The 12917-nt window shown below is 36.8% G+C and overlaps 1 protein-coding gene across 1 annotated transcript; it reads right to left on the minus strand.

The window, feature by feature from the left end:
* Nucleotides 1-901: 901 nt before the first annotated feature.
* On the minus strand, nucleotides 902-8249 carry LOC103714473 (SRP72 RNA-binding domain-containing protein). The gene is made up of 6 exons (XM_008801734.6): nucleotides 8008-8249; nucleotides 7733-7869; nucleotides 6351-6709; nucleotides 5955-6051; nucleotides 5590-5877; nucleotides 902-2114 (listed from the first exon to the last, which is right to left on the minus strand). Exons 1-6 carry the CDS (start codon nucleotides 8129-8131, stop codon nucleotides 1098-1100), a joined length of 2022 nt encoding a protein of 673 aa, XP_008799956.4. The 5' UTR covers nucleotides 8132-8249; the 3' UTR covers nucleotides 902-1097.
* Between the last annotated feature and the right edge of the window lie 4668 nt (nucleotides 8250-12917).

Below are 12917 nucleotides of genomic sequence, written 5' to 3' on the forward strand. Positions count from 1 at the left end.
ATTTGACATGACACTATTCCAAAAAAAATTTCGACATATTTTACTTTATTTATTTCATTTGTATTTGAATATGCGCTTTCTCTCCGCAGTAAAGAGTGTGGTACGTCTAAGCACTGGAATTGGGCTAAGATCAGAATCGAGAAAGAAGGTTTTTTTGGTCAGAATATGGGCTATTTTTGGCACTTTCACAAAAGACTGATCCTATTCTTCTTCCTCTTAGCCGGGTGCATTGAATTGACACAACATACCCTAATCTTTATAAAAGTTCCAGTAGCAGTAGCTTCAGTAGCTTCTTTGACAGCTTATCCAGTAGCTGGTGAGACAGTACTAGTCAAAGTAGCACTAGCAATCCTACTCCTTCTAGTCCTGTGATTTCCACCTTTGATGAAAAAAACCTTGTGCATATCACTACAGTTTCTAAGATTCGACAAAAGAGACAGTATTTCACCTCCGAGAGGTGAAATTCTGGATGCCCCTTATCAAACCTAGCTTTAGAATGTCGTTAGTTTAAGTTATTTCAAGGGCCTTTCCATCTCGTAAAAAATATATCCTATCATGATAAATTAAAATCAGTAACTAAACTTGATGACTCTGTTATATCTCCTGTCAATTATCTTCAGAAAGTATGCACTTTGTACAGCACAAATGGCATACTTTATCCATAGAAACTACATGACATCATGAAAGCAACAGAAGAACAAAGAAAGAAAACAAGAACAATTCCTTCTCAAAACCGTCAGGCACTTCACATTGTCTGGGTCTGGAATGACTTTGCCCGGACGCCGGACCGGTAGCTGAACACTTATACATTTTTGCCCGAGAAGGCAAGAGTGGAAGAATTGGCTTGATTTCTGCAAGATTGACCTTGCACCCAAGAAGCATGAAAGATGGCAATCAGCACTTTAACCACACGGCACCTCAGATCATGCCTCAATTCTATCATATACTCATTGTTAGTTTCCACCTGACAAAAGCTGAAAGACTGGAGTCTAAAAGACAATCAAGCCTCAAAAATGCAGAAACAGTCCTAAGATGAAAAAAAAAATTGTAGAAGAATTCCAAAAAAAGTTCAAATATTGCGGTGGTGTTCTGCTGTCCTAAGATCTAGACTTCTTCTTCCTTGACTTGCTCGAAGCTTTGGGCTGCTCGGAGCTTGTTACATTTTGAGACCCACCTTTCGACGAGCCAGCAGTGCCTTGGCCTGATTTCGAACTAGGAACACTGCCCGAGGAGCTACTGGTGTTTGCTGTAGCAGCAGCATCATGTTTCTCCCGGACAACTGCCCCCTGAGAACCCCTTACCTGAGCTCTCTTATCCTTCCTCTTGGGCCTATAGCTCGATCTCTCTCTCTTGGGCAACCATCTCTCAGGGTCTGGTGGAGGCCCGGGATTTGCCGGATCAAAACCCTTTGGGTACCTAGGCTTTCGCTTCCTCTTCTTCGCCCTTGCCTTCTTTATTTCCTCAGAAACTTCTTGCCTGGCCACATATGCACCTTGAACATGCTTCGCCCCAGATGTCTTCTCCAGGCTATCCACATTGATTCCCTTCAGACCTGACAATGCCCTCAACTGCTTCTCGTAAAACTCAGCTTTCTCAAGATCAGTGCATGCAGCAGTCATTATGAGACCCACCAAAGCCTCAACACTCCCATGGCTCTTCACGAGCTCTTCATATAACTGAGAGGCCTCTTCCTCGCGTCCGTGGTTGAGCTTAAAAGATGCAGCCTCCTGCATGATCACATCAAGCTTATTCTCCTCTATCATTGCATTCTTCCACCATTGGATTGCAGAGTCGAGCACCGCAGCTGCATCACCAAAATCTCCAATGCGCTCTTTTAAAGAAACTACTGTAGCAACAGTGGCAGGCATGTGTTGGATATCAGGTATTTTGGACAAGGACTCGGCAGAAATCTGGAAGTGACCAGCAGCAGCAGCAATTTGAGCTTGGACAAGAAGGATCGGCTTGGATTTCTCAGGGAATTTCTCTGCAAGTTGGGCAAGGATCTCTTCAGCTTTTGGAACCTTTTTTTCTCTCACAAGCACTGCAGCTTGAAGCAGAGCAGGTGTCGAGCTGTCTTGCAGGATGTCTGGAAGTACAGACACAAGCTCTTGAGCCTGCAACAATCCACAACCATCAATATATGCATTAATATCCTTACTTTTGCAATTATCTTTATGCATCATTCTCAATTAGAATATTCTACAGATATATGACAATAAATTTAGGATTTCTGGAGAAATGCTGAAGCAAAAACTGAGAGAGGGAAACAAATTATGAAAATCAATAATTAAAAGAAAATTTTCCAAAGCAAACTTTTAGGATTAACTTTAATTAATGTAGTGGAAAAAGGTACAGCTCAGCTGAATATTACTATTGAAAGCATTTATGTATCTAATAGCACTCCAAATGTAAACCATTATGTTGCAAAATTCCTTATGTTTTGCTTTTTAATGCCAAAAACATTGTTGCACTAGAAAAAGGATGAAACCTTATACCAATTGCAGTTCAGCAAGAACAATGTATTGAAAATTGCAGGATCACATGTAAATGTTGCTCATCTAATGTACACTGCTCATGTACAATATTATGAATTAAAGGAACTAAATTTTTCCAAGCCAACTGATGTAAGCATGTACTTATGGCAAGAATAGAGAATGACACACTCCAAAATGCAAATATGCAAACATTTTGACAAAAAAAACTCTATCAAACAGAAGCATCATCATCATCCAGCCTTCTCTCATCACCATGGGTTCATCTAAGTTGAGAAAGTCCCTTAGGGGGCCTGAATGGATTTCTCCAACCAGCTATGAGCCTAAGGCTAAACTTTAAAAGAAATTGTAACACCTTCCTGATTACAGCAATCTGAGGAAAGAGAAGGACCTGCCATCAGAGACCCCAGAAGACTAGTTTGCAGTTAAAAAGACCTAAGTTATTGGTTGAAGCTAAAGCTCATAAAAGTTGAGAGCAGCCTAGACTTCAAATGTGTCTTAAGGGACGGGGAAAGATGACAAGGTACATACTGAACTACACTTATCTTTGAAGCATAAAACTTGCATAAGGACACAGCAAGCTGAATAATAGATATTCTACAGAACAAGCATTTCAGTTAAATCAAGAAGGCGGCAAAAAGGCTTAGCCATTTTCAAAGAAAACATTTTTTCTCTACTAGGAGTGGAAGATGATTCACATGCAGCGGTCACAAATTACCACTAAAAAGGTTCGATCTTAAACTCATTTAGCAGGTTGAGACGGCTTCATCTCCTCTGCACTGCAGCTTACATGTATAAAGTTTATGATATATATTCAAAACAATAATTCAAATATAACCAACTAAAGGTCAAGTCCATGGACCACTTAATCTGTCTTGGTAATATCTTGTCTAGTTTCAGACTAAGCATGATCTTTTTCCTCCCATAAAGATACTAAAACTGAAATAACCAATCTTTAAGGCACATGCCCCTGCCAAATTTGACCTCTAAACACAAGGTATGAAGAAACCAAGCATATCAGATCATTACCATTCCAATCTATTCATCTAAAACCAAATTTAATATGGCTTTAGAAAGGCAAACATCAGAGTTAAGAGATTCATCTTGGCTTAAGGGTAAATCTTGGTTTTGGAGTAGTTTTAGCAACTAGTTCTGCAGAATTTAGTTCAGCAAGTTGTGACCCAAAGGAATGACGGCATCATCTTCTTGACAATTTTGTTTACCGAAATATGATCCTCCAAAAGTTTCCCATTTCTCCCCTTCTAGATCTCCAGGCACTGCACCATCTCAACACACCGGACCTCCCAACATCAGAGAAAAGTAAAATAAAATAAAAGGAAGCTTTAGTATATGCTTTCAAGTTTCAAGCCTGCTAAAAATTTTAGTTACATTTAAGTAGAGGAATAAGTTAGGTAGGTAAGTCCAACAATTTAGCCTTAACAGAAGCCATTTAGTCAACAATTTCTTTTTCCATATACTCCTCACACATAGATTAATTGCATAATCAACCCCCCCCCCCCCCAAAAAAAAAAAAAAACATTTTGCAGAGTGAGACCTTTTTTTTAATCTTAGAAATTCCTAGAAGACCCCAAATTAATTTCTCAAGCAAATACTTGTCGTGCGCTTCCCATGCGTCCACTCACTCGGCCCTTTGAAGCTTCTAGCTGGTAAACTATAATGCTCCTCACAATCCTCTCCAAATTTATGATAGAATTAAGATCTTAATTCTAGCAATGGTTGCAGCAAGAGCCCAAATTCAGTAAAATGGTGTCAAGAAGCAGAAGGAGATATTTCCTGAACCATAATTCAAAATATATAATCACTAAATGCCAAGTAGGTAAAGCCTGAAGAAAGGTAAAGCACAAATGAAGCAACTTAAAACCTGAGCCAACTTATTCACATTCCTAACAACTGTGAAAGTTTTAAGTAAATTTGGCCTTAGATTTGGAGATCATATCACCGCAGAGAGGGAAGAGAAAGTAGAGAAGAAGATACTAGAGAGGGAAGAGAAAGTAGAGAAGAAGATACTAAAGAGCCGGACAGAGAGAGCATGACAAGCGAGAAAGAGAGGACATGAGAGACAGAGAGAATATACCTTTTACTCCATAACTCAACTCATACCATACAACTCATGATCTCTCTCTATCCATATACTAACATAGATATCCCACATGAGCCCTAAGTAACCAAATTTTAAAATAAAAATAAAAATAAACTTGGCTGCCAAATAGCTTAGGCTCTGAGTTACTTAAAGACCAAATAACTTAAAATATTAACAAAAACATGCAACTTGGGACCCAATCAACTTAACGACCAAGTAATCTAATATCGTATTTCTAAAAATACAAACTTATTTTATGAACAAATATGGACCATTAATAACTCAAGTGCTGTGATTGATCCCATAAGAACTCCATGTAGTAGGATAATGACCTAAAATATCCTTCCATCTTCTTGATCCAGCAATCGGAGCCCTCAATCATTTTGAGCCCTCCTTTGTACATCAGACCATGGAATATAACTATATCAGTAAAAATACACTTCTGCAGCCAGCTATATCTTGACATCAGCTCTCCCACTAGTCATACCAAATTCTTGGCTCATGATGGTTAATGAATGGAGGCTGAGAGCTTGAAGATGAAAAATGTCATGATATTTATTAAGTAGCATAATATGTAGATATGTGATTAGACATGCCAAATCCAATTCCTGTGGCATGTAAATTTATGGGATCTGTGACTTCAAATACTCTATCAAGTCAAAAGAATGCCGATTCCTGGCTTGAAATGGGAACACTCCTGGGTTGTCTCAAATGGCACTATGCAAATCATAATTAGTGTGATGTTGACAATATCAATTTTTGCAGAAATAAAGATGATTTCTAGATATTCAGTCATTCCCCATTGGAAGAAAATGATTAGTTCATCATATTAAGCTAGTTCAATAGAAAGAAAAATGGGAGAGAAGGAGAGTCTTGGATACCAGTAACCTAGGTTCAAATCCCGCACTCACCTGATTTCAGTGGCTCCCTCCCATCCTAATCCTTTAAAAAAACAAAAAAAGATAGCTTTTTTCACTTAAAATATGAGTTACAAACCTGATTTATCTTATTTGCCTGAAGAAGTAGAAGCAGATAGTTTGAATATATGGCTTCTTTTTGTCTTGTGGATAGCTTGAAGTCAAGACCATTAGCAAGCTGGAAGGGCTGTGCACCACCAACTTTCTCTATTAGCCGATCAAGCTTCCTCAGGCTATCTGAAACATCCTTTCCACCCCTTAGTGCAATAAGATTACTTGTTGCAACTGCAAGCGATGAAGCATCAGCCAGATTCCGATTTATTATACCCATGTAAGCTTCAACTGCTTCTTGAGTTCGTCCCAGCAACTGGAAAGGGAAAAATGGTTTGCATTAAAGGCCGGAATTTAATGCCTGTAAACAAATCAGAAGTGGATTTTATTCACCTGCTGCACATAGGCGATCTGGACAGCAATTGGAGCTAGTTCACTTTCAATCTCATCCTCAGCATAGTCCTCCTCCATTAGCATTTCCTGCCCAATTCTGACAAAAGACAGATGGGTTAGCTCCAACGGAAGCCTCTTTTGAACAAGGATATTGTTTACAATACAATGAAATAAGCAACATATCATCCAGTGCATTCTGGAATTTCATATATTGCACCAGATCCAATTTTCCAATTTGAAGTGATACCAAGATATGGAAATGTTATATTATGCAAATAATGCAACAGGACATATAAATAAGGCATTTCATTTTTGATCAAATTTTGACATTATGCTCAAGATCCCAAGAATAATCTTAACAATATATTTATATTGTCAGCTCAAAGAAGTAGTTACCTTCGAGCTGAAAGCAATTGCTGTTCAGCTTCTGCATATTTTTTCTTTTCAATCAAGGAGCAGGCATTGTTATATGCTAGCTCAAAGCTGCTCGAAGCTTTGACTTTGAGTCCATCCATCATTCCCTGAACTTCAGTAGCCCTTCCAGCAGAGATGAGAGCAGCAATAATATTTGTTTTTAAATCTAAAGAGTCGATCTTGAATTTTTGAATCTTCTCATAACTTTCCATGCAAGCACCCATTCTTCCTAACCGATAAAGTATCTGAGATTCCAATTGCAGAACCATTGGATCTCTTTCTAGACCATCTAACAACTTGAGTGCTTCATTTATTTTGTTTTTCCTGTACAAACAATATGCCTGAATATAGGCAAAAGAAAAGGTAAGGCATAAAATTTCTTGGTTTTAAATGTATAAAAGCAATTATGCACGCTATACAGACATGAAAATAGGTCTGGATAGAACTGTCTTCAATCAGCATAAGTTTGAATTTCTCATGTTTTAATTAATTCAAAATACGGCTTCCAAATTTTTTTAGCAAGATCGATCTATTAAGCTCATCTACAACTCATTATACTTCATACCAGATTCTGTTCTTATTAGTGTTTATAATCTATGCATCACCTTGATTGGTCATGGATCCTCCAATATCATTTTCACCATAACATTACATAAATGTCATAAGCATCATGAAAATGATTTTTACATTATTTGTCACTCCCATATTACTAGACAGCTTCTGAAATGCTTCCATTTAACAAATCTCTTATACCTTAGAACACAGCCCAAGTCATACAGAAAGATTTATAGTTGCCCATACACCAACTTTTTAGGAGAAATACATCGAAAAGAAAAACATGAAACCTGGTCTTGTACTTTTTTCTGAAATGGATATCGAAGCCAAGGTTACACGAACAAGCATGACAGAACTGGGGATCATAAATACAAAACATGCACCCACTTGCAAAGGAAACTACCCATGTTTCTACCTTTATGTATAGAATACCTGATCAAAGTAATCTACCCAAATCACGTCCACGATTCATCTGAAAACTAAATCACATAAAAAACAATTTATCCCATTCCTGAAGAACAATTAAAGTCCATTACCCGAATAAAACGATAATTTTCTAAGACTTTCTCAAAAATTGCAATTTTTGCGCTTGTTTTTCGTCACCTATTCCCAGAAAACCTTTTAAAAAATTAAATCAGTTCCTAAATCCGACTTGCTAACCACAAAAAAAAGTCGAAGTATAAATAACACAAAGAAGGAAAAAAAAAACATATCTAGATTCTGTTCTCTTTAAATAAACAACATAATTCGCCAAATATATCATTACAATAAATCAACAATAGATCTCTCTTCATCACAGGAAAACTAACCTTATAAAATCTAAGATCTATTGGCAGGCCCTCGAAAGCTTGAATCGCCGACAAAGTTTTATCAATGGCATCTGACTTGATCAAAGCCACGACCTTACACCGCACGGCGTCCTCATCTCCAGGGGCGATCGCGAGAACTGAAACAAAAAGCCAGAGATAATAATAAAAAAAAGGAGGCGATTCGCATCCAAAAATCAAATCAAGTCCCGCAAAACCCTAAGAGGCGACAAGGACGCAGAGGAGAGTGAGAAAGAGGTCGGCAGGAAGGAGAAGACCTTGATCTGCGACCTTCGCCGCCTCCTTGTACTCGTAGTTCTGGATATGGCTGTGGAGCGAGGAGAAGAGGTCTTCGAGGGAGATGGATTGGGGCTTGGGCTTCTCCTTGGCCTTGGGTGCCATGGAAGAAGGGGGCGCGGAGAGAGAGGAGTTGGGGAGAAGGGGGGAGGAAGGCGAGAAGGGAGAGGCGCTAGGGGTGGAGTTGCCGAGGTCTTTTATCGGCCGATATGTCGTCCGTCTCGGAGAGCGATCGACGCTACGATTGACAGAAATATCGGCTCGTATGGTCCAGATCGACGGCTTGATGGACGCCACGTCTATATCGTTTCGGCCGATATCTGGGGTAAGATATTTCGGTGTACCGGTACAAACTTTTTTTTTTTTTAATACTAGAGCAGGTGCATCACGTCGCACGAATACCAATGTACCTAATAAAATCTAAAAACAAAACATCACAAAGTGCTTTAAGCAGTTCTTCTTTCGAGTACAAACTGGTGTTTCGAGTTCGGATAACATTATGATGCAAGCCGCACAGTTGGATCCTTCTTCGGATGTTGATGGTGCCCAATTGAGTCTCACGGCCGAGATTGGCAACAAAAGTGTGTTTTAGATCCCAAACACAACTGGAACTCTAATTAATAATGCATTACAACATCCCACACAAAAAGAATAAAAATAAAGATATTTAATATGTTATTTTTTTCAACTTTTCAAACTATATTTTTTTTAAAATTATTTGATACATATAAAATGCTACTGTACAAACTGTAGGTAAATTACATAAAAATTTACCCATTATGCTACTTCCATGGAAATGGCCTAATTGGCAAGATCATCTTCACTTTCATATGTCATGTGATTTTTTAGATAATTTTATTCTTATATTTGATGTGATTTAGTGTTCTAAAGATCTAAACGTCGTGAGGTGTGTTGCTATACGAGGAGTCTACTGGTTAACTATATCAAATTATTATTCTTTTGATACTGCACCACAGTTTTTGCTATTACTATTTCTACCTTATGGTGCCTAAGGTAATAAGGTGGCAATGATGGTAGTGATGTTGGTGAAAGTAGGAGGATAAGAAAGAACCAATTTTTAGTATTTTCATAAAAGTAAAAGCCAAGATTCATGATTTCAAGATTTTTTTAAATATCTGGATAGTGATTTTTTAAAAAAAATTCAAACATAAAATTGTACCAAACAACTTTTGACTCTCAATGTTCACTATTTTTTTTTAAAAAAAGAAAACTACAAACCCAAAAATAGCAGCCATGCCAAACAGGTGTAATTCTTTGCTTCGAGTTAAACTTAAAAATTGTGCTCTTTATCGTATCAATAATTTATCTTTTCTTATCTAACTTTTTGTAATTTTTATATAAAATGAGAAGTCCTTATTGATTGCTAACAATTTACATAAGATTGTCTGGTTTGTTGATGCTTATTTTCTTTCCTCTCCTAGGAAATTGTAAACTAATTTCTATAGTTCTACTACAGCTGAATGGAAGTACCTCTTGGCCTCTGCAAAGTTAAAAATTGGTATACTTTGCATGAGAATATTGGGATATTTGTACATACTAGTTCTTTACACATGCTTTGGTGCCTTTCCAAGAAGAGAAGAGAGGAGAAAGAGAAGAGGGAGAAACTTTCTTCTTTAGCATGGCTCACTTCTCTCTTTTAGTGCAAGCATCCATCCTACTCTAACAACAATAAAAAAGAAGAAGAACAAGAAGAAGAATCAGTCTCATGCAGAGATTTGTTCGAGTCTGGAGTCCACAGCCTAACTTCAGATATTAAAAAAATACTAAAAACAATTTTATTCATGGTAAGATGCATAAAGACTTTACAAAATATATTTTCAGAATCAAAAATATGCTCACTATGACTCTCTTTTTAGAATTCTTAAGTACCTATTTAAATATTTGCCTATAAATCTCATATATTATATGGTTCCCATATTCTAAGCCTCATGCTATGGTGCTTTAAGCAGCTAACTGATTAATATTGGCGCTCTTTATCTGTTTAAGGATACATATAAAATGTAAAGATAATTTTTATATTAATAACCAGTGCATCTGACTGATCTCATGCCAATGGCAGCTTACTTCTTAATGATCAAGTTTATGAAATTTTCCGTGAACCTAAGTTAACAAGATTATCTTACATTTATGATAAGCAGGATATCACAAGATCTGTCACAAGTGAGATGTGTAAATCACTGAAGAGAAGGCAAGATATGTTTTCTGCCCTTAAACTAAAGCAAGAAATTCTTCTTTGCAAGTGTTGTAACTCTTTTGCATATGATATTGAGGATATCATAATACTTGCCACAGATGAGATACATGATGCACTACAAAGGATGTGAGGATATTTTTGGCCTAGGAAGTTGATTTTCTGCTTGTCAAACTTAATATTTCATCCTAAGTACATATGTTAAAACTACTAATGACTTCTAGCACATATATACACACATATAATTTTTTAATTTCTGTTTTTGTTGTCTATGAGTGTTATGAATCGACAGTCGCTATTCAATTAGGTGAAAACATCATTTTGTGCTTTTGTATGGTGGTGATAGTTTGACTGCTACTATTAATCTAACTTTTCACAACTCGACAAAGCATGTTGACGAAAAAAATACAACATTCTATGTCTTCCTAGCAATTTTCCTAGTTGGTTTATCAAGTTTGTTGAATATATGTTGTGCTTTCTGAATCAACTGGTCGGATTTTTAGTCTATTTATAATATGGCCTCCATATAGTTACATTTGGTACATCATACATTGTATATTTATCTTATATGTACTTCTCTATTTCAAGGTTTGAGGCCTATTTTAAATGCTTATCTAGAGGATTTGCTTCCCATCACAATGGATTGGCTGCATTATTTCAACATTTTGACACTTTATATACTTAAGTTGAAATCATGATGTAAGATATGCGCACATCAAATATAGCTGACAACCTCTTCCACTGCCCTTATCAGATCTGGTTGATCAGATTGCTCATTCAACTGAGAATTCGGACGTAGTCGAGTTACTCAAGCATCTCCATCCTAAGGTATAGCTGGATCAAATAATGCTTTTATGATGGTTGTATGTCTGCTCTGTTGCACTGTATTGGTTGCTTCTTTTCAGGTAATGTTAAGAACACCATTGTTGGAAGGGACTAACCCAGCCTCATGTTTCCCTCAAATTGCCATTGGCTATGAAGTTGGTCTGTTATACTTATATCTAGAGTGAGGTGTGTGTTAATCCATTTCTTTATTTATTGCAAAATTTAAGCATGTTTATCTTCTCTTTGAAACATGTTTTCAAAGGATGCTACCTATTTATCCATCTTATTTTATGAAATTGCTGCTTTTGGGTGCAAATGTGCTCACTGTTTTCTATTCTAGAAGAAAATTGTTTGCAAGCTGCACTTATATCAAGCATGGTTGATACTTTCTGGAAAAGTTATGCATTGCATATAAAACTTCTCTTAGTAACTAGCTGTGCTTAATTTTATTAACTGCCTTAATCGCTAAACTAAAAGCACCTGCAAAGAAAAAGAAAAAGAAAAAAATTATCTTATAGAATTGATACCTGAAAATATTTTGTTGTCATACTTTTCATGAATCAAAATTAGTTTTGATATTGAATAAATTAATAAGGATTTTTTTTGGAAATTATCTTGTGGGACAGTTCTAGTGAGGGCATGCTTTTTCATCAGTATGACACCATAGTTGGCCACACTAATTTCTGTTAACCTAGTCCATGCATATTGCCAATGCAAAAAAAAAGGGCATGCTATAATAGACCTAATTAAGAATGATTCTTGTTCTACTTTCAAGTCATTAAGATTCACTGAATAATAGACCTAATCCATGAGCCAAGTGTTGTTCTGAAATTAACTGTCTAGCACATTTTTTTTCCTTAGAAAAAAAAGGTAAAAAAAAAAAATCTGATCCATAACAAGAATAGAATTATTTAAGTTACTTGTTTCAAGACACGTTTCAATGGCTATGAACCATCCATTTCCTCTCCTTGGAAACCATCCTTGAAGAGAAGAAAAAAGGAGAATTACAGCGGGACTAGATCTTTCTTGAATCAAATACGCCGGCTAAAATGATGATTGGAAAAACAAACTAGAATAGCATGAATCTTAGATGGTCAAAGTTTTAGATGCTGGTTAGTCTTCAAATTTTTTTTGTCTACACTTCAAACTGATGGCCAATGCATGGAGGCACTTTTTAAAGTTGAAGTTAGTGGGATCAGGGCAAGGGGATGGAAGATGGGGAAGGTAGTGTTAGCCTAGATGCACAAATATAATTGATAAATCAATAATTAAATATTTTTAATATTCAAAAATATTAAATAAGAAGAATAAACTAGTAAATAATTAACTTGACAATGGAATAATAAAATAAAAAAAATGAAAGAAGATGGCCTGTGAATCGAAGTATGCTGACGCATTATTCTAGAAAAGTTTACGCCCCCATGCATGGGTCTACTGGTACAGATCTCGTAGAGATAGACGACCCAGTACAGAATTACGTCTTCCCTACAGTGCGCCTCCAAAGAAAAAAAAAGCACGTTCACACTTGCAGATAGCTCAAAAGAAACTCAGAAAAATAATTAAAATTATGAGGAGAAGAGAAATTTTTTTTATTTCTCCCCAATGATCCCTAGAGCCTTTTTTATATAGGCTTTTGGAATAGAAAGAAGAGAAATTTTTCATTGTGTTTGAAATGATCCCTAGGGCCCTTTATATAGGCTCAGCCGCGTCAAAAGAAGCAGACTCTCCTCCCGCGGATTGATGACATGTCTTCTTGTGCTTCTTTGATCCTGTGGCTTGTTGCATCTTGGCCACCCATAGTTCCTTCCTTCTTCGGTGGGCCTTACTATGCTTGCTCTTGCACGTAGATGCATG

Source organism: Phoenix dactylifera, chromosome 18 (genome assembly GCF_051530095.1).
Source record: "Phoenix dactylifera cultivar Ajwa chromosome 18, Ajwa_hap1_PhDact_Kaust_v1.1, whole genome shotgun sequence".
NCBI lineage: Eukaryota > Viridiplantae > Streptophyta > Magnoliopsida > Arecales > Arecaceae > Phoenix > Phoenix dactylifera.

Bases quoted from the DNA above. Each gene is read 5' to 3' on its own strand.
- LOC103714473 (XM_008801734.6), bottom strand. From the start codon at position 8,131: ATGGCACCCAAGGCCAAGGAGAAGCCCAAGCCCCAATCCATCTCCCTC. The intron at 6,710-7,732 runs GTTAGTTTTCCT...GCCTATATTCAG, and splicing joins TAGATCTTAGATTTTATAAG to GCATATTGTTTGTACAGGAA. The intron at 2,115-5,589 runs GTTTGTAACTCA...GGATTGTTGCAG, and splicing joins AGGCAAATAAGATAAATCAG to GCTCAAGAGCTTGTGTCTGT.